General features: G+C 39.6%; 1 protein-coding gene across 1 annotated transcript; it reads left to right on the top strand.

Annotated features, from left to right (window-relative positions):
- Positions 1-3503: 3503 nt before the first annotated feature.
- On the top strand, positions 3504-14098 carry LOC108165997 (CD276 antigen homolog). Its single transcript, XM_081599747.1, has 5 exons — positions 3504-3554; positions 7134-7472; positions 11046-11390; positions 12225-12656; positions 12702-14098. The coding sequence occupies exons 2-4, from the start codon at positions 7334-7336 to the stop codon at positions 12305-12307; spliced, it is 567 nt and encodes a 188-aa protein (XP_081455873.1). The 5' UTR covers positions 3504-3554; positions 7134-7333; the 3' UTR covers positions 12308-12656; positions 12702-14098.
- The last annotated feature ends 8025 nt before the right edge of the window (positions 14099-22123 follow it).

Genomic DNA, 22123 nt, shown 5'->3' with positions numbered 1-22123 from the left:
AATGAATAAGCTGGACTTAACCACGGCTCTGATTTGGCTGTCCAATTTAAAATCACTGTCCACCTTAAAACCAAGGTCCGTAATAACATGTTTAAAATATACCTCCAAAGGTCCAAGGTCAACAGAGGAGGACTCAGAGGAGCCACTGGGTCCAAACACAATCACCTCTGTTTGTTTTCATTACAATTTAAAAAGTTCAAGGCCAACCAAGATTTAATATCACCAAGACATGCCAGGAGATGTTTGATAGAGTGGACATCCTTCTGCTTCATGGGCAAATAAATCTGACAATCATCAGCATAACAATGAAAAGAAATCCCATGTTCCTAAGGATAGAACCCAGAGGCAGTAAATAAAGTGAGAAAAGCAGTGGGCCCAGAATTGAGCCTGCGGGACACCATAAGTCATTGAAACAGCAGATGATTCAGAGTCACTAATTTTCACTGAAAATGTTCTCTCCTCTAGGTAAGACTGGAACCATTTAAGAACAGTGCCATCAATACCAACAATGTGGTGTAATCGCGATATTAAATATTGTGGTCTACAGTATCAAAGGCAGCAGTTAAATCAAGTAAAATCAGAACAACATGGTTACCAGAATCACATGCAAGAAGGATGTCATTAAAAACTCTTATTAAGCAGATTATGTGCTATGAAGAGTTTTAAACCTGACTGGAAAACCTCCAGAATGCCATTGTCATCTAAAAACTGTTTCAGCTGACAGTACACAATTTTTTCTAAAACCTTGGAAAGAAAAGGCAGCTTCGAAATAGGCCGATAATTAGCCAGAACAGTAGGATCAAGGCCAGGTTTTTTAAGCAGTGGCTGCACTACTGCATGTTTAAAACTAGAGGGCACCACACCTGAGGACAGACTGCTATTTATAATTGCAAGAACAGGCTGACCTATGCTAGATAAAATATCTTTAAAAAATTGTGGAGGGACAGGATCACGTGGGGAACCTGATGGCTTAATGCGGCCAACCACGTCCTCTAAAAGTGAGACAGTCACAGGCTCAAACTGATTGAAGGCAGCAGAGCAATGTACCGAAACAGAGGGGTCGGAGTCAGGAGCTGTGATAAGAGCCCTGGTACTACCAACCTTTTCAATAAAGAAATGCAGAAACTTAGCACACATGTCAGGAGAAGCTTCCAAACAGGCATTCTGTGGAATATTAAGGACAGAGTCAATGGTGTGAAATAAAACACGTGAGTTATGGCTGTTTGAGGAAATTATATTTGCCAAATATTCCCTTTTAGCCTCTTTAACCGTGCTCTGGTAGAGACGCCAACAGTCTTTTAAAATCTGAAGGGTAACCTGCAGTTTATCCTTTTTCCATCTGCGTTCAACACGACGACATTCCTGCCTTGCAGCACGAGTTCTGTCATTAAACCAAGGCTCAGGTTTAATCCTTGGCTGCCTGGTTTTTAATGGAGCAACCGAGTCCAGAATGGTTTGACAGGAAGAACAGAACCAGGACCAGAGCTCTTCTGTATCAGATCTGAGGAAGTTAGATGAGCCACAGAGCTGAAGAAAAGCGGTGGAGAATTGAGTGGCAGTGGAAGGGTTAATAATCCGACAGCGCCGAACAGCAGCGCGAGTTTTAACTGCAGTTGGTGTCAAAGTAACAGTGAATAAAACAGGCAGGTGATCCGAGAACACAGAGTCACAGGTTTCCAGCTTAGTCACAGGCAGACTGCAGGAAATAACCAGGTCCAGTGTGTGACCGTGCTCATGTGTAGAGCCGGATACGGCCTGTACCAGGTTAAAAGAGTCCAGAAGACTTAAAAAGTCCTTTACCAGAGGCTTATCAGGACAGCACACATGTATATTGAAGTCTCCAACAATAAGAACACGTTCATAGTTAGTTAAAATCCCAGATAAAAGTCAGAGAAGTCGCTTATAAAATTCTTATTATATTTGGGGGGGCGGTAAACGACAGCACAGAAAACTGGGTTTACGTGTCTCATTTCAAATGACGTAAACTCAAAGCTGGGGAATGATGTCTGCAGAAAACACTGCTTACAATTATAGTCCTGTTTGTAAACAGTCGCTGTGCCTCCCCCTCTCCTCGAAGTCCGTGGTGAATTAAAATAAGAACAATCCGTTGGTAAAAGCTCAGATAGAGCACTGGACTCACCAACACTCAGCCACGTCTCAGTCACAAACATAAAATCCAGGTTTTGGCGACTAAAAAAGTCTCGAAGAATAAAAATTTTATTCACAAGCGACCTGGCGTTTATCAGGCCGATCCTGACAGGAGCTGGATCCTGGGCTTCGACAGGTCTGGAAACCCGGCACAGCGGTCTCAGGTTTTGGAGACACCGTTGGCGTATGTTGATCCGGGAAGGGCAGGACGGCGTTGGAGAGGGGCTTGAACGCCGACCACTGGCACCAAACAGACATCAACAGGATCCAAGAAACGCCGAGGCACCCGAGAGCCCAGAAACGATCCATCCGATGATCGGGTAAAAGCAGAACAGTGCGTCAGATAAAACTTCAGCTTTACCAGCTGGCCGCCTCGTCTACCGCGACGACGACGACGTCTCCGTCGTGAAAGCAGCGCAGGAATCCGGAACAGGTGGCTCGGAATCCCCGACAGAAGCGGGGGCAAGGAGTGTTGGCCAACAGTTTCGAAAAACTCCACATCCTGGACCAAAGATTGGAGGTCCAGAAGTGTGCTACGACCGTACATCAGTAGAGACTCAGTTCCGCAGACGATACAGGTCAGAAACAACACAAACATAAGCAAATGTGAGAACGACAGACGAGCAGCCACACACACCGGCGCCATCTTGTCTACCATCTTCGTGGTGGTGTGAGTTGGAGCTCCAAACTGAACAGGGAGTGAGGCAAAACAAACATTTTCAAATGATGAACATTGTTGGTCATAAACTTCTCATCCAGCTTCATTTTTTCTGCTATGATCAGAGTTCAGGCATATAAAATCTGGTAGAACAGCAGCAGGTTGACGGATAGAAAAGCTGCTAGCAGCAGGTTATACAAGGATGCTGTTGCCATGGCGATACAGTCAGAGCCAGACTTTTCCTTTTTGATCAGGAAATCCAGGATTTTCCTCAAACTCAGAGTTTCCACATCTTTTCTGTTCAGATGTTTTCTAGAGATGTTTTAGTTGAGAGTCTATAAATCAGCTGGTCTGAGATCAGATGATGATCTTCAGTCATTTTCTACCTGAACATCAAACTAACACCTGGTTCTGTTCTGCAGGTGATTCTGATGGAGGAAACGGAGACGGATCAGGTCGGGTTGGTCTGATGGTTGGTGTGTCGGTTGTTGTGGTGGTTGGTTTGTTAGCTTTAGGTATTTTTGTTTATTTTAACCGTAAAAAATTTCATGTTGGAGTCCAAAGCCAAATTCGCCTCCCGTAGATCCAGCTGAAGCTCAGCAGCCTTTAACGGATCAGAACCGACCAGATGAGCAGAGAGTCCAGTCTGACCTGCAGGATGATGGATCCAGAACCTCAGCAGATCAACTTTCAAACAGTAGAACTGAGACAGTCTTCATCATCAACCTGGATGTTCTTCCTCCTCCAGGTGAGTTGATGTCAGCCTGAGGAAAACTCCTGAAGGGATCTACTTTCATCTGCTCAGAGCTACAGTTTCCACGTTTTTGCCTCACTCCCCTGTTCAGCTCCTTCAGACTAGCCAGCAACAATTAGCAAGCACCTGGTGGAACTGCTGAGCTCATTATGGGAGCAACTTCTCAGAGCAACGTTGGTAAAACTGTTAGTTAATAGAGGAGCCATGTTGTGATGACTTCCTGAAGGCGGAGTTTCAGAAAGAGCAGGAGTTTTTAAAGAAACAGAGGCCCAATTTCAAGGTGTTAAATTACAGTCAAATTTCTTTTAAGTTATATTTTATGAGAACTGAATGTAACATAGATGCTTTATTGGGCTATAAAAGGATACTACATTTCTAGAAAATACATAAAACTATCATTTAATGCAAAGTAAATACTGATGCAAAAGGTATATTTTAACAGTGAAATGCATTTTCAGCCTGTCAGATAAACAAGAATATGGCATGCAACTAAATGTCTGGTTTTTAAATATGTTTATTGTCATGAAATGAAATCAAGAAATAATACAAGTGCCAACTAAATAAAAAGCAAATTGAGAAAAGCCCATGAAAACCATAAACTTTTAGATTTAATATATTTTCTTCTTTTCTCAGAGTCTCATTATTTTCTGTTCCAAAGTCTGTTAAGATACTGGAGACCAGGATGTGTGTGTGTGTGTGTGTGTGTGTTAGCTGGTAGCTTGAAGGAAACGGAGAGCGACACGCTGTGGAGTGGCAACATGTCACAGCATGAACAGACCCAAACTGTACTGCAGGAGGCGCTGTTCTGAAGGAATGAACTGAGATCCTGTGAACGGATCACTGATCCGAGAGACTCAGTTCAGTCAGATGAACTGTTCTCATCGTCCTTCAGCTCCTCCTTCTTCCGTGTTTCTATCGCAGCTCGTGGATTATCGGTGTTTCTGGATGTTTGGTGTTTTATTGATTAGTGGCCCGACAAAGTGAAAATATAATAAGGTTTAATGTTTAAAGTGAATCTTCTGGAGTCGCGATAAGAGAAATACATGAAACTGTGGCGGTGGATGGAAACACGGAAATGGATTCTCCAGCAGCTACTTCACTGTTTTCGGCCCTGACCTTCATCATCATCTTCGTCTCATCTGTCTCTACAGGCGAGTTTCTGGAGGAAAACTTAGGATCCAGAGTTATTTTGATCTGAGATACGGCGATAGTTAAAGTCATGCTATCCACGGAGACTCGTGTTCACATAATGATGATAATCATTGTTATGGTCCCAGTTTGCGCTGGTTCTCAGTACAACAGACTAGATCATCGTGCAGAGATACCAGGATCGTCTCAGTAATGCCTGTTGAAGAGTTAAAGACCGTTAGAGATCGAGACGGTCGGGTTTCTATGTTTCCTCCTCCTTCAGGGCCGGAGCTAGATCTTTGCTCTCCCGAAGGGCCCAGGCTCTGAGGGGCCCTGAAATGAGCAATTATTCAATATTTATCAGTGTCTCTTTATTTGGTGATGAAAACTGAGGATCACCAAGTCAACCAGTTTACATTAAAGGGAATAATCAATATCTAATGAATAAAATCTAACATAGAAATAGGACTCAACCTGTGTGAGATGTGTGAATAAAACTTATATTAGGCTGTTTTAACATGCTCTCTTTGTTTCATGCAAACCATTAAAAACATCAAAAAGGTCAGATTTTATAGAGGAAACTTTATAATCAGTGTAATTTTATTTGCTGTGGAAGAATCATTAGAAAAAGCTTATTACTTTTTTAGTTGTTTTATTGCCATTCTCTGTACAGTATTCAAGTTCTCATGACCACCAAACATTATGTAAATCAGTGGACCTTACCAAGCTCCGCCCAGAATCGCCCTCTAAAGTCCCACGTGGCTGCATGTCTCAGAAACAAAGCCTCGCAGAGCTTATAGTTTCTATGTAAACATGGTGTCTTTCACTTCGACTGACTCTCTACAGAGTATTTCTGAGTCGATTAGTTTAGCATTTCTGCCGGATTTTCACAAAATATCAGCCACGACAAGGGAACCAACAAGTTCATGTCATCTTTTTGGACGACATCAAGGTGTTTGAGCCACGCGATGCCTCCAAGATTGTTGCAGCTAAATGCTACCGGTTGATGAGGAAAACAGCAGATCCTAAGACCCTCAGCATAAATATAGCTGTGGACAAGATCACTGATACCTGTTGTTCTTGCAAGGCTGGGTGAGAATGGCATTCATGGTTTTTAGGGTTCGAATGTGCCTAGGACTTATACACGGTACTCTGTGCTAGAGTGGCTAACACGATTACAGTTTAGTAAAAGTTAGCGTGGCTAACACGATTACAGTTTAGTAAAAGTTAGCGTGGCTAACACGATTACAGTTTTGTAAAAAGCCTTTTCAGGTTAAATAAAATCTTGAATGTATGTCAGATACGGTACACATTGCATATTGATCTGTTCAGCTAACGTAAGGCTGTAACAGACAGGCTTCAGGATGTAGAAGTTGTATCGGTACTGCCATTATGCTGTACTTGGCTAAAAGGTTTTCATAATGGATGTATTTATTATTGACTTTTTTTTTTCAGTCACTAAACACAAAGAAAGCAAAGCAATAATACTTACCCCAGCAGACACTTTGTTCTTATTGATCCTACGACGGTTGAGCTGCAAATGTGGTCGTGAGCAAGCTTTGATCCAAGCAAGGCTTTCCGTTCTAGATTTTGGAAATCTGCGAATTTTAGTTCCACAAATACGATCAGGATACCTGACATCGCCTGTACAGATACCCCACTAATGGTGGAGAACCTTTTTTTTCGAGTCCTGACACAAAAACTTTCTGCCGGTCTGCTAGTCCACAATGTACATTAGCATGTATTTACTACTGTAGCTTGTTTGTAAGACGGTCAAGCACGTGGTAGCTGCGCTGTGACGTGAAATGGGCATTAGCCAATGAGACGGGGTCCCTGTGGTAAGGTCCATTATGTGACACCTATAGATGTCACCAATGTGGTTCTTTGCATTAGAAAAAGAATCTAGAGTGAATCTTTATGATGGAAATATGACAAATCCATTTTTCTCACATAAATATTATATCAAATTTTTCATTCTGATGACACAAAACCTATTTTATTTTAAAATATCTATTTTGAACAATGAAGTTGTTGTTGCAGGTTATCAATCAGGTTCTGCAGTAACTGTTTAAACTTCCTGTTGATAATAAATCATTTTTGATTATTTCTAATGTTTTTACTGCTTTTGTATTGATCATGTTCATATTTTGTTTGTTCAACAGTCTAGTTCTGCTTCAGTATCTTCATGTAAAAACCTGTTTTATCTGCAACAGTAAAATAACTCAGTAGCTTCTTCCTGATCCTCTGTCAGGTATCACTCACAAAGCATTCTGGGATTTGTAGTCATTTCTGCTCTATGGATGAATGAATACCTTACTGTTACTTTGTAGCATCACTGTTCTGATGTTAAAGACAGAAACTTATTCTCCTCTGTAGGATTCTTTGGTAATCAGTACAGCTGATTAAATGACCTTTAACCTCTCTGCTCTGCTTCCTCTCCTACAGATCAGACAAACATCACAGCTGAACCTGGACAGAACGCATCTCTACCCTGCAGATCTCCTGATAATAAACCTGTTTTATTTGTTGAGTGGATCAGACCTGATCTGGGGTCAGAATATGTTCTTCGGTACAGGAATAAGAAGATTAACACAGAAAACCAGCATCCATCGTTTAGGGACCGAGTGGATCTGCTGGACCGACAGATGAAGGATGGAAACGTGTCTTTGGTTCTGAGGAACGTGACGCCTGACGACAGAGGAGCTTATGAATGTCGAGTCGTTCAGACAAACAGCAGAACTGAGACAGTTTTCATCATCAACCTGGATGTTCTTCCTCCTCCAGGTGAGTTGATGTCAGCCTGAGGAAAACTCCTGAAGGGATCTACCTTCACCTCCTCAGAGCTTCAGTTTCCACGTTTCTGCCTCACTCCCCTTTTCAGCTCCTTCAGACTAGCCAGCAACAATTAGCAAGCACCTGGTGGAACTGCTGAGCTCATTATAGAAGCAACTTCTCAGAGCAACGGTGGTAAAACTGTTAGTTAATAGAGGAGCCATGTTGTGATGACTTCCTGAAGGCGGAGTTTCAGAAAGAGCAGGAGTTTTTAAAGAGACAGAGGCCCAATTTCAAGGAGTTAAATTACAGTCAAATTTCTTTTAAGTTATATTTTATGAGAACTGAAGGTAACATAGATACTTGATTGGGTTATAAAATGATACTACATGTCTAGAAAATACATAAAACTATCATTTAATGCAAAGTAAATACTGCTGCTAAATGTATATTTTAACAGTGAAATGCATTTTCAGCCTGTCAGATAAACAGGAATATGGGATGTGACTAAAAGTCTGGTTATTAAATATGATTATTGGACTGAAATGAAAACAAGAAATGATCCAAGTGCCAAATAAACAAAATGGAAATTGATAAAAACCCATGAAAACCATAAACTTTAGACTTTATTTATTTTCTTCTTCTTTTCTCGGAGTCTCATTATTTTCTATTCCAAAGTCTGTTAAGATGCTGGAGACCAGGATGTGTGTGTGATGTGTGTGAGCTGGTAGCTTGAAGGAAACTGACAGCGACACCCTGTGGAGTGGCAACATGTCACAGCATGAACAGACCCAAACTGTACTGCAGGAGGCGCTGTTCTGAAGGAATGAACTGAGATCCGGTGAACGGATCACTGATCCGAGAGACTCAGTTCAGTCAGATGAACTGTTCTCATCGTCCTTCAGCTCCTCCTTCTTCCTTGTTTCTATCGCAGCTCGTGGATTATCGGTGTTTCTGGATGTTTGGTGTTTTATTGATTTATTGATTATTATTAGCTACAAAGTGAAAATATAATAAGGTTTAATGTTTAAAGTGAATCTTCTGGAGTCGCGATAAGTGGCGGTGGATGGAAACCCGGAAATGGATTCTCCAGCAGCTACTTCACTGTTTTCGGCCCTGACCTTCATCATCATCTTCGTCTCATCTGTCTCTACAGGCGAGTTTCTGGAGGAAAACTTAGGATCCAGAGTTATTTTGATCTGAGATACGGCGATAGTTAAAGTCATGCTATCCACGGAGACTCGTGTTCACATAATGATGATAATCATTGTTATGGTCCCAGTTTGCGCTGGTTCTCAGTACAACAGACTAGATCATCGTGCAGAGATACCAGGATCGTCTCAGTAATGCCTGTTGAAGAGTTAAAGACCGTTAGAGATCGAGACGGTCGGGTTTCTATTTATTTCCTCCTCCTTCAGGGCCGGAGCTAGATCTTTGCTCTCCCGAAGGGCCCAGGCTCTGAGGGGCCCTGAAATGAGCAACAATTCAATATTTATCAGTGTCTCTTTATTTGGTGATGGAAACTGAGGATCACCAAGTCAACCAGTTTACATTAAAGGGAATAATCAATATCTAATGAATAAAATCTAACATAGGAATAGGACTCAACCTGTGTGAGATGTGTGAATAAAACTTATATTAGGCTGTTTTCACATGCTCTCTTTGTTTCATGCAAACCATTAAAAACATCAAAAAGGTCAGATTTTATAGAGGAAACTTTATAATCAGGGTAATTTTATTTGCTGTGGAAGAATCATTAGAAAAAGCTTATTACTTTTTTAGTTGTTTTATTGCCATTCTCTGTACAGTATTCAAGTTCTCATGACCACCAAACATTATGTAAATCAGTGGACCTTACCAAGCTCCGCCCAGAATCGCCCTCTAAAATCCCACGTGGCTGCATGTCTCAGAAACAAAGCCTCGCAGAGCTTATAGTTTCTATGTAAACATGGTGTCTTTCACTTCGACTGACTCTCTACAGAGTATTTCTGAGTCGATTAGTTTAGCATTTCTGCCGGATTTTCACAAAATATCAGCCACGACAAGGGAACCAACAAGTTCATGTCATCTTTTTGGACGACATCAAGGTGTTTGAGCCACGCGATGCCTCCAAGATTGTCGCAGCTAAATGCTACCAGTTGATGAGGAAAACAGCACATCCTCACACCCTCAGCATAAATATAGCTGTGGACAAGATCACTGATACCTGTTGTTCTTGCAAGGCTGGGTGAGAATGGCATTCATGGTTTTTAGGGTTCGAATGTGCCTAGGACTTATACACGGTACTCGGTGATAGCGTGGCTAACACGATTACAGTTTAGTAAAAGCTAGCGTGGCTAACACGATTACAGTTTAGTAAAAGTTAGCGTGGCTAACACGATTACAGTTTAGAAAAAAGCCTTTTCAGGTGAAATAAAATCTTTAATGTATGTCAGATACGGTACACATTGCATATTGATCTGTTCAGCTAACATAAGACTGTAACAGACAGGCTTCAGGGTGTAGAAGTTGTATCGGTACTGCCATTATGCTGTACTTGGCTAAAAGGTTTTCATAATGGATGTGTTTATTATTGACTTTATTTTTTTCATTCACTAAACACAAAGAAAGCAAAGCAATAATACTTACGCCAGCAGACACTTTGTTCTTACTGATCCTACGACGGTCGAGCTGCAAATGCGGTCGTGCACAAGCTTTGATCCAAGCAAGACATTCAGTTTCAGATTTTAGAAATCTGTGAATTTTAGTTCCACAAATACGATCAGGATACCTGACATCAGCTGTACAGGTACCCCACTGACAGTGGAGAGCCATTCTTTATCGAGTCCTGACGCAAAAACTTTCTGCCGGTCTGCTAGTCCACAATGTACATTAGCATGTATTTACTACTGTAGCTTGTTTGTAAGACGGTCAAGCACGTGGTAGCTGCGCTGTGACGTGAAATGGGCATTAGCCAATGAGACGGGGTCCCTGTGGTAAGGTCCATTATGTGACACCTATAGATGTCATCAATGTGATTCTTTTGCATTAGAAAAATAATCTAGAGTGAACCTTTATGATGGAAATATGACAAATCCATTTATCTTTCTCACATAAATATTATATCAAACTTTTCATTCTGATGACACAAAACCTATTTTATTTTAAAATATCTATTTTGAACAATGAAGTTGTTGTTGCAGGTTATCAATCAGGTTCTGCAGTAACTGTTTAAACTTCCTGTTGATAATAAATCCTTTTTGATTATTTCTAATGTTTTTACTGCTTTTGTTTTTATCATGTTCATATTTTGTTTGTTCAACAGTCTAGTTCTGCTTCAGTATCTTCATGTAAAAACCTGTTTTATCTGCAACAGTAAAATAACTCAGTAGCTTCTTCCTGATCCTGTCAGGTATCACTCACAAAGCATTCTGGGATTTGTAGTCCTTTCTGCTCTATGGATTAATGAATACCTTACTGTTACTTTGTAGCATCACTGTTCTGATGTTAAAGACAGAAACTTATTCTCCTCTGTAGGTTTCTTTGGTAATCAGTACAGCTGAATAAATGACCTTTAACCTCTCTGCTCTGTTTCCTCTCCTACAGATCAGACAAACATCACAGCTCAACCTGGACGGGAGATATTTCTACCCTGCAGATCTCCTGATAGTAAACCTGTTCTAGTGGTAGAGTGGATCAGACCTGATCTGGGGTCAGAATATGTTCTTCTGTACAGGAACGATCAGCTTGATCTAGAAAACCAGCATCCATCTTTTAAAGACCGAGTGGATCTGGTGGACCGACAGATGAAGGATGGAAACGTGTCTTTGGTTCTGAGGAACGTGACGCCTGACGACAGAGGAGCTTATGAATGTCAGGTCGTTCAGACAGAACCAAACAGCCAGAGGATGACCATCGTCATCATCAGCCTGGATGTAAAAACTCCTTCAGGTGAGTAAAAGTGTTTACGGCCAGAGCTTTCAGCTGAATTTCTTCCAGGAGATTTTCTATCAGGTCAATCAGTGAACAGAAGCAGAAGTTATGATCGCTGATTTTCTGTCCTGATTTTGTTCTATGATGGTTTTCATCAATAAATAATGTCTGTTAATTATCTCTGAACATTTCTGTATGAGGAACTTCAGCTGGGAGGACCTGGTGTTCACCAGTCTGTCCAGCAGGGGGAGCTCTCCCTTTTACTAGGAGCATTAATGTGGAGAACAACTTGTCATAGTGACGTCATATGACCTCTCTGTGACGACCCTGAAAGTTGTTGTTAGAGTTTAACATTAATTTAATCCATTGTTATATATCCAATTTATTACTAAATGCCCTTTAATGGCTATTGATTTTTAAACAAGATAATAGCCGCCCAATCTAGATTTTTCTTTTATTTTAGAAGAAAAAAACAAAACAAAAACAAACATTTTCAAATGATGAACATTGTTGGTCATAAACTTCTCATCCAGCTTCATTTTTTCTGCTATGATCAGAGTTCAGGAATATAAAATCTGGTAGAACAGCAGCAGGTTGACGGATAGAAAAGCTGCTAGCAGCAGGTTATACAAGGATTGTGTTGCCATGGTGATGTACTGAAAATGTAGCTTTCATTTTGATCAGGAAATCCAGGATTTTCCTCAAACTCAGAGTTTCCACATCTTTTCTGTTCAGATGTTTTCTAGAGATGTTTTAGTTGAGAGTCTATAAATCAGCTGGTCTGAGATCAGATGATGATCTTCAGTCATTTTCTACCTGAACATCAAACTAACACCTGGTTCTGTTCTGCAGGTGATGCTGGTGGAGGGAAGAGAGACGGATCAGGTCCGGTGGTTCTGGTGTGTCGGTTGGTCTATCGGTGGTTGTTTTGTTAGCTTTAGTTATTGTTGTTTATTTTAACCGTAAAAAACCTTCATGTTGGAGTCCAAAGTCAAATCAGCCTCCTGTAGATCCAGCTGAAGCTCAGCAGCCTTTATCGGATCAGAACCGACCAGATGAGCAGTGAGTCCAGTCTGACCTGCAGGATGATGGATCCAGAACCTCAGCAGATCAACTTTCATCCAGAATCACTGACTGACTGTTTTCATCGTCACCAAGCAGAAGAAACAGAAACTATCAGCTGTTGGGCCTTCACCAGAACCAGAACCAGAACCAGAACCGTTACAGAACCAGAACCGTTACAGAACCAGGTCCGTTACAGAACCAGAGTCGTTACAGAACCAGGTCCGTTACAGAATCACAGTCGTTACAGAACCAGGTCCGTTACAGAACCGATCTAGAACCCGTCCAAACTGGACTGACCAGAGACCCTGAATGTTACAGGAACTGAGTGAATCTGGGCTGCAGTTTAATGTCAGGATCAGTTTGTAACTTTTAGACGTTTCATCAGGATTTAAAATGTTTTATTTCTTCTGTTACTGAACTGAGTTCATGATGATGATTTATTCATTTTGACACATTTCACTGAGACAATCTGCTGCATTAAACTCAGTCGTATTAAATTATAATATTATTGAAAAGTTAGTTTATGTCAGTAACTCAAACAGAAATAATCATTTTGATGTTTCTGAGCTTTTATTTCTATCTAACTGTGATTTTATTTTCTGCTTAGTTGTTACAGCCAGTGGCCTTTTCTGTTTGTTTGTTTTGTGGCTAATCAAGTTGACTCTACCAGGAAGTGGATGCAGCGTGACTTCCTGTGCCACTCCGTGAGGCCTTCAGTGATTGGCTCATCAATTGCCAAACCCACCAATCCCTGAACAGGCCTCCCTTTTAAAAACCAAGGACTTCCTGGGAGAAGGCGCGGCTGATCCTTTGTTCAGACAGCTGGCCACTTTGTTGGGTCGACTGCTGTAAACTTATTTTACTAGCTTTGATGGCTCTGATAGTTTTGTTAGCTTCTGCAAACTCGTCTTGTCCCGGTGGGGGATCTCTGCATCTCTGTTAGAGATTTGTAGTTTGTTTTTGTTTATCCTGGACTTGAAGTCCATTTTTGTTTGGTTAAGATCTTTGGTGTTCAACTCTGATTGTTTTGTGGATTTTGTTTATTTGGTCCATATGTTGTAAGTCCCTACATTTTGATTATTGTTAGTTTTTTTTCCTTTTTATTTTATTGTTTTTGTTGTCAAAACCCAAACAATAAACCTAAATTGTTAAACTTTACCACCTAGGTTTCTTTAATGTTGCTTCCCTTCCCCCTGGCCGAGCCGGTCGTAACATTAATGAAAACACAATGAAGATTAATATTAAATAAGCCAATAACAAACTATTTAATGCAGAAATGTGAAGAGAAACTTTTAATCTGGCAACCATTTAATCTGAATGTAAATTCTGACTTATTAAATCCGACTGAATGTGTTTTATATTGTTTCATAAACTAAACTTTGTGTTAAATGTTCCTCCTGAAAGCGTCTGAATCATTTTATTTGATTTGTTTCTGATATTTCTGGTGTTAATGCAGCTTTTCTCCAGTCCAACCAGAAACGTTCCACTGGTTCCACTGGTTCCACTGGGTCACTGTCTGATCCTGCTGCTGTTACTTAGAGCTGCATGTTTGTTGCTTGACCTTCAGGTCAGTTTTCATATGAATGTGTGGTTTAATTTCTGTCTGAGATAAAATGTTCATGTTATGGAATCAGTGTTGAACAATAAACTCATAAATTCTGTTTTCATTGTAATAAGTTGTAAAATAATCTGGGCTGATTGTTGAATCATCAGCAGATCAACCAACATGTCCAGGAAGCAGAAATCACAGCAGATGATGTTCAGCTCCTTCACATCAATCCTGCATATTAAAAATCATAAAACTCAAACTTACCGTCCTTTAAATCGTCGTTATGATGTAGAAATGTTTCTTCAGTGCAGAAATTCTGGAGCTTCTTCAACATTTTCCATGTAAAACGTTTCAGAAAAGTTTGACTCGAGTTTGATGAAAGTGGAAGAGAAGCTGTTTGGTTCAGGAGGTCAACCAAAGGCTGACCTTTGACCTTTAAACTGTCATTTATAACTTTAGCACAGAATCAGCTGAGGTTTAATCTGTTATTTCTGGTCAGAGCAGATTATTTTAAAATCAAAAACCAACATGAACACAAATGGATTCATAACTGTCACTTTATTATCAAAGTTATTAAGTTGATTTTTAATTAAAATATTTGAAAATTGTCCCCAAAGTAGCTGATTTTATGAAAGTTTCTGTTTTAGACCATTAAATACTGATAATCATAAAATATTTAATAAACCACTGAAATACATTTAGTGTTTATGTAAGAAAATATTTTGAGGGTTTTTTAATCATTGTGTTTCCAAACTAATGAAATAATCCAGAATCTAAATCCACAAGCAGCAGATTAAAGATCAGATCGTCCAATCAGCTCTGAGAACATGAGGATCCCTGACCTGAGCAAAGGTCACAGTCAGGATCTGCCACTGAACAATAACTGGATCAGAACATAACTGGGTCTGTGGTGTTCATGTTTACTGCTACATAATGCATTATTACATTAAATAACTTCAGTCTAAAGCAACAATCTCAATCTGATAAACGTTTCTGCCGCAAACTGTCGGAAAACTGAATATAGTTTATAGATTCTGGAGCCTTTACTGCCCCCTGCTGGTTCAGGAGAAGAACTGCATGAAAACAAAAGTTATATTGTAGCTTTTTACTTTATTCTTTGTTAAATAATTTACAGAAAATGAAGCATCTTACAAACAATTCACCAATCTAGCTATCTAGCTATGTAAGCTAGCTATGAATCCAGAGAGCTGATTGGCTGAACCGGCCTCGACTCTGTTGGTTGTGGATTTATCAGGATGGATCAATATTACCAGGTTTTGACATAAACGTGAAAAAGTTATTTTCTTTAAATGCAGATGATTTTCTGGCATCCATTACATCTCCTGCTGCAACAAACAGCATCTGAAGTTCAACTCCAGGTTTTTGTTTCTCTGCTGGTTTAATTTCACATTTTGTCTTTTGTCACAAAGTGTTTTCTTTAAATAACTTCCCAAACACAGGAAAGCTCCATGGATCTGTATGAAACCAGAACTGAAGACGAACCTGTTGAGGGGGAGGAGCTCCGTCAGGTGGATGAAGCTGATTGGACCAGAACCTGTTCTTGGTTCCTCCATCGTCAGTCAGTCAGAACCAGAGACCGTCTCCGTCCTGATGCTGGTTTCCTGGATCCATCTGATCCCAGCAGCTCAGAGTGACGGAGAGTCCAGGATCAGCTGAGATCTTCATCTGATCTGCAGGAGAAACACAAGTTAAACGGATCCAGCTGGGTTCTGGACCGGACCGGACCGGATCCTCACGTCCTGAATAAAAACCTCATGTATCAGAAACTGAACTTTACAGGAGAGGAAAGAAAAGCATCCAGCTTCTTTATTAAAATTTATTCATAATTTAAATTAAATATTTTAATTTAAAAAGTATAAAAGAAACTCCAGGTAGAAATTAAAGGATCCAACAGAAGAAATAAAATGTCTGAATCCTTAAAACCTTGAAAAGCAACAATGTTTTCACACACATTATATTAAAGTTTATTGTTTTATGTATAATGAGTTTTATTAAGGTTATAAAATCCATTAAAAACAATATTATTCCTCATCATTATATTAATTATATAGTTAATTCATTCCTGATCCTGATCAGCAGCTTTATTATCAGCTGTAAAGATTGTGGATCAGGAACCGGTTCATCCGGTCGGTCGGGCTGAGGAACATTCACTGAAGCGCAGCTGAAACTCTGAGTTTCTCCTGTTGTCAGGGAAACAAAGAGAAGCAGCTGATTGGCTGAAAGAGTTTAAAACCTGCTCAGCAGTTTCTGTCTCTAAAACAACAAATGAAAACTTTCAGAGGCTGAACCTCTGCAGTCTGACCACCTGTAACCTGGACACACCTGGACTCCATGGTGACGTCTCTGAAACACCACCTAGTGGACGGAGTGCGGTAATGCAGGAGAAACATCCCAGAAACAGTAGATGGTTTATCAAATTAAAACATATTCAACCTGCTGATGACAATAAATGAAATCATTTTAATCAGTTGCTTCTTGTTCCTTCAAGTTTATTTGATTGTTTTTAAGCTAAACCAGTTTTTACTCTTGATATAAACTCAAATAAGGACAAACATTAATCTGCTTTTATGTTAAAATAGTCTGGATAATATAGATATAAATCAATCAATGCTTACTTAACAGTTTGTTTTCACAGGAAGATTTAATGGAAGATAAAAATTTAAAAACAGAAACTAAAAGTTTAACACTCAGAGTCACAGTTTTCTAGATTTAAATAGTCAGACCTGGTTGAACCAAATGTTGGATTTAAATAAAAGCAGGAAAGTTTCTTTATAAAATGGCCGACAGACAGCCGACTCATCGTTTCCAAACAAGAAACGTGATCAAATCAGACGTCTGGTACCAGAACCAGAACCAGTTTGTTTTTTTCTGCTGAACCAGCAGCTCATTATTTACTGTTGGACTGAAGCATGAAGGAGGAAATGAGGACATACAGGGTGTACTTATTTACATGTTCAAGTCCAAATGGACCCAAAACAACTGGAGCATTCCCAGCATAAAGATTCCTTCAGACTGGGTTCACATGGAACCAGAACCAGTTCTGTTCTGGTTCCATGAGACTTAAAGAACCAAGAAGAAGCAGAACTTCCTGACTTTGACTTTTTCTGAGGATTTTCCCCAGAAACTGGATCAGGTTCCTGTTTGGTTACCAAATGAAACAGAATCTGGTTTTGCATAAACAAATGATCCAAAAGAAACAACCAGATTCTTCATTGGGTTTTGGATCAGAACCGGCAGAACTGGTCTGAATAGTGAACTCTTTAATCTGGACCAGATCTAATCATCTGATTCCATTTGAGATCAATTATTTTCAATCATATTTTATAGAATCTATAGTAATTAAACGTTTAGATAATAAACTTTATTTCCATCAGTTCTAGATGAAAACGATCAGAATCAGTTTACACTCATGGAAACTTTTTTCTAATAATCAATAATCACTTTTATAGCGTTAATATCTGTGGAGGTGAATTTATATTTATTCTAACAGATCAACAGATTTATTTCTGTAAATAAAAGTATTTTCTCTTCATGTCAATCAGAAAGTAAATCTCACCTTGTGAGCGGCTCCAGCTGATCCGGACTGAGAGCTCAGAGCCAAAACAGCTGATTTGTTGTTTTGTTTACGTCAGTCAGCTGTTGGTCACATGATCCAGCCGGTTCCCCTCATTGGTTCCCCAGCAGGAAGGCGTCTCTGCTCCTCATAGTTTCTCTTCTACGTGATTCTAAGACTCGAGTTTCCAGTTTTTCCACCTGCTGAGATTTAATGACTATTTTTTTCTACTTCTAGCATAAACAGGCAAAGAAAAAACCCAGAAATGTTTTTCCACTCCAGGCATCCGGTCTCAATCAATCAATCAATCAATCAATCAATCAATCAATCTTTATTCCAGACCAAAAAGGTCCATAAAAAAAGGAAATAAGAGAAAAATAATAAAATAAAAAATAAAATAAAATAAAAAATAAAAAATAAATAAAAAAAACATGACATTCACTGAGTCACAAATAAATGATGACACCAATGTTCCCACAATCTTAAGAAAAATCTCACTGTACTAAAAACAGGATTTACTAAAATTGCAATTATATTATTGCATGACACAGAAAATCTACACATACATCTATACATGAGATTCCTGAGCACAGCTGCGCATGTGGGAACATTATTATGTACAAACATATGGCTAGCACTGCTCCATCTAGGCACTCTGAGTAGGAGCCTCATGCCGTCATTGTAGGCCACATAAAGTTTCTGCAGGATACTTTTGTTGTATCTTCCCCACAGATGGGCCGTGTAAAATGAAGTGCAAAAAGCTTTAAAAAGAGCTGAACACATACTAAACTTTCTGACCAAAGTATTAGCTTGTGCATACATCATACAATACTGCCTATCATCAGTTCTTATGATGTCACATACATGGCGAGTCACAAGGTCTTGAAATTGTAAGTATTATTTTTTCATTTGACTTTTTTCTGTCTTCTTTAAAATACTAATACTTTCTCTGTTTAATTGCTCTATGGTTCTTTTTAGTAGGTTCCTGTAAGATGCAGTGAATGAGAATGTTCTGTTGTTGATCCTCACTTTATGTTTTATTGTCACACTTCATGTTCATGTGTTCACTTTTGATCTGTAAACTGATAATTTATGTAAAGTTCATAAAGTTATTAGTAAAATTGGACAATTTTAAAATGTCGGTAATGAAACAAAATATTTGAATTACCTTGAACATCTTGTGTAATTAATCTTTATAAACAATGTAAGTACTGTAGTGTAGTTATGCATGTCATGTATCCGAACCCTGATGCAACACAGTTTAACGCTGTGCAGGATGATGACGTCTAACCAAACTCCTGGTCGCTGAGGGATTTTCCTGACATGTTGACTCCCACAAGCTGAAACTCTTGGTTAACGTGTCGCATTCAGGAATTTCTCCACCTGTTTATGTGAATCTTCAGTGTTTATATCTGACATCTAAACGGTTCCTCTGCAGTTCAGAGAATCTGATGATGATGATGATGACGCTCAGACTCTGTCCTCCTAACCCTTCATTGTTTGCTGACTTCAGCTTTCTCTCTGACCGTAGAGAAACTTTATCAGCAGGAAGTTAAACTCAGTGAACCTGTTCAGTTATAACAACAGTTACTGGAAATGGAGATAATTCAGACCAGCAGCTGAAATGAAATCCTTCATACCAACGAGATGAAACTTATCGGTTTGATCTGATCACAGCTGAAGCTGCAGGATCTGATCTGAAGGACATTCCTGGTTACCTGCCTGGACCTGAACCCAGGGACAGACTGCAGATCTCAGGTCTTCTTAGATTCAGCCTGAAATGTCTGGTGGAAACATGAATGTGAACAAGTTACATAATCAGTCAATCTGTGTGGCGACGCTCTGCAGATGGAAACCAGCAGGTCTGAGTTTTACTGAGTCGCCTGCAGCTGAAGCTGCTGAAGCTGCTGCAGCTGCTGCAGCTGCTGAGACTCTGGAGGAAACCTGGTCCTGATGCTTTTTAATTTGATCAGGTTGATGCTTTTTAATGTACAATATTTGTTTGAATTATCTTCTTCAGATGGATCATTTCTATCTCAATAGCAGCATTATGTTAAAATCTTATCCTCAGTCTGGATTATATTGTTCCTAAATTTGTTTTTTACAGTAATTTTAATACCCAGAACCAAAGTATAAATAAGTCAAGTATTGTTGCCATGTGGAGTTAATGACTGTAAATGAGCTGCTGCTGATATTTTGTAATGTTTCTCTATGATTTTAGTCCAGCCTGCTGTCAGTCAGCATCAACACTCAGTGAGTTTTTACCCAGTGCATTGTGGGACATGTCCACTGGGTGACCAGACACACTGAGCAGCAGCTGGACAGTAAAAGGCCCCAAAGTGTCACATTATGTCACGAAGCCTCAGATGTTGGATGGAGGGACGTCCAGCAGCAGCTGATCGGCTCAGTGACGGATATCAGACCACCGGACCGACCACTGCAGATCCTCCTCATCGTCCATCTGAGGACCGGCTCAGACCGGCGGCACACAGCTGATCAGTCAGAACAACGTCAGACCTCAGACTGTAAAGCTACGGGAAGCCAACAGGGTCAGAATCAGATCCTCATCCTGACCCCATCATGGCTGTTAATCTGCTGCAAACGGCTGAACCACGATGTCACCAATACTGATATGAAGATCAGGAATTACTGGAAACATACTTTGACTTTACAAATGTTCATAAAAATTTTATTTTTGACATGGAGAGTTTATATTTTGTTCAGTTTATTTTTATATTTGTGTGAACAAACATTTTCTCACAGCGAATAAATCTATGTCTGTTTTCATATTTCTATGTCTGGTTTCATATTTCTATGTCTGGTTTCATATTTCTATGTCTGGTTTCATATTTCTATGTCTGTTTTCATATTTCTATGTCTGTTTTCATATATCTGTATCTGTTTTCATATTTCTATGTCTGGTTTCTTGTGAATCACATCAACAGATCATCTGATTGTTATAATTCAGTAAATATTCTCGTTGTTCTTCTCACGTCACCAGAGTCTGAGATCAGCTGCAGGAAACATCTGAACTGTGTTTTTCTAGAAAAGCTTCTGTAATCTGTAATCTGGATCAGATTACAGATTATCTCAACCTGCTGCTCTGGCATGTCTGCTGAAAGGAAACGTGTCTGAGTCTGTTCTTCAGTCAGTGGATCCTTTATCATTACAGCTCATTTTAGGTTTTTAGGGATTATTTATGGAATCTACAGGGATTAAGATTAATTATAACTAGAGATTAAACTTGGTTCTGGATGTTTTGACTCTTTTTAAAGGTTTTATTGGCTCCAGAGGCCTGAGAGAGGAGGGAGAGTCACAGGGAGGGTTAAAGATGCTGAACTCATAAATACACATTGCATTGATGTAAAGTTGCTCTTTGTTGTTCTGTTTCCACTGGTTTAAGATAAAAACCCTGATTTTTTATCTGTTTTGTCTAATTTTGCTGTTTTTTTCAGGAACAATCGACCTGAAGGCCCCGCCCACTTCAGGGGACCACTGATGTCAGCTGGCTGAAAGTTCAGCCACGGTTCCCACAACGAGCTAAATCAAAATATCCTAGTAATGTTTAGTACATCAGCGCTGATACATAATGTTGGTGATGGAGAGTTTGAGGTGCTGGAACTGAAACTAAGTCTTCGTGGGGAGGATCCAGGGGGGCAATTCAATTTTTTGTCAGGGGGCCCAAGATTCCTGGCAGCCCCTTCCTGTCCTGGATGGACTTGACCTCTGACCCCATCACAGCCAGAGATGGGAACCAGCATCAGTAGCTGTAAGGATAAGCAGCTACTGATGACGGCTGAAAGTTTAAAAAGTTTATAGTTTGAGTCCAAATTAATGTGAGGGCTGCAATGTTCCAGTTTGACCACATGGGGGCGGTAATGTAGAAGTTCACAGATCGTTGAGGTTTAATTATAAACTGATGTGAATGAAAAGGTTCGGTTCGTTTCCTGTTTGTTTCTGACGGTCAGATTTATGGAACCGGATGAAACTGAACATGTTTAGTTTTCCTGTGAATCACTGAGTTAATATTTAGTTTTATAATTTCCTGTCTAACCGGCTTTAGTTCATCAAACATGAATAAATTATTGGTGATAAATTCTCCATCAGATTCATGTGAAGTGAAAATCAGAACTGTTTCTTTATGCTGTTATGAATCCATGACTGAGTCTATAAACTGGAAATAAAACAGGTTTAGTCTGAGTCAGCATGTTTACCAGCTTCAGGTCACATGACTTCACTAAACACTGAACAGCTGAACGATGCAGAAAGGAAGATTTTATCTTTTATGTCCAAAATTAACTCAATAAAAAGTTTCTGATGAAACAGTCTGGACTCAGTTACTGTGAAAAATAAAACTAAATGTTTATGTAAGACAATTAAACTACAGAAAGGACAGAACCCAAAACAATAAACAGTTACTACAATCATTACTTTATAAACTTAACTATAGACTTAACTATAGAGCATGTCTGACATCGTCTAGATCAGGGGTGCTCAAGTCCGGTCCTCCAGAGCTACCATCCTGCACCTTTTAGAAATATCATTACTCCAACAGACCGGGAT

This window comes from Poecilia reticulata, chromosome 18 (assembly GCF_904066995.2).
Source record: "Poecilia reticulata chromosome 18, P_reticulata-male-v2, whole genome shotgun sequence".
Classification (NCBI taxonomy): domain Eukaryota; kingdom Metazoa; phylum Chordata; class Actinopteri; order Cyprinodontiformes; family Poeciliidae; genus Poecilia; species Poecilia reticulata.
This window is presented reverse-complemented; position numbering and strand designations above follow the sequence as displayed.

Coding starts and splice junctions, on each gene's coding strand:
- LOC108165997 (XM_081599747.1), top strand. CDS start 7,334: ATGAAGGATGGAAACGTGTCTTTGGTTCTGAGGAACGTGACGCCTGAC. Junction 7,473..11,045: donor GGATGTTCTTCCTCCTCCAG/GTGAGTTGATGT, acceptor CCTCTCCTACAG/ATCAGACAAACATCACAGCT. Junction 11,391..12,224: donor GGATGTAAAAACTCCTTCAG/GTGAGTAAAAGT, acceptor TCTGTTCTGCAG/GTGATGCTGGTGGAGGGAAG.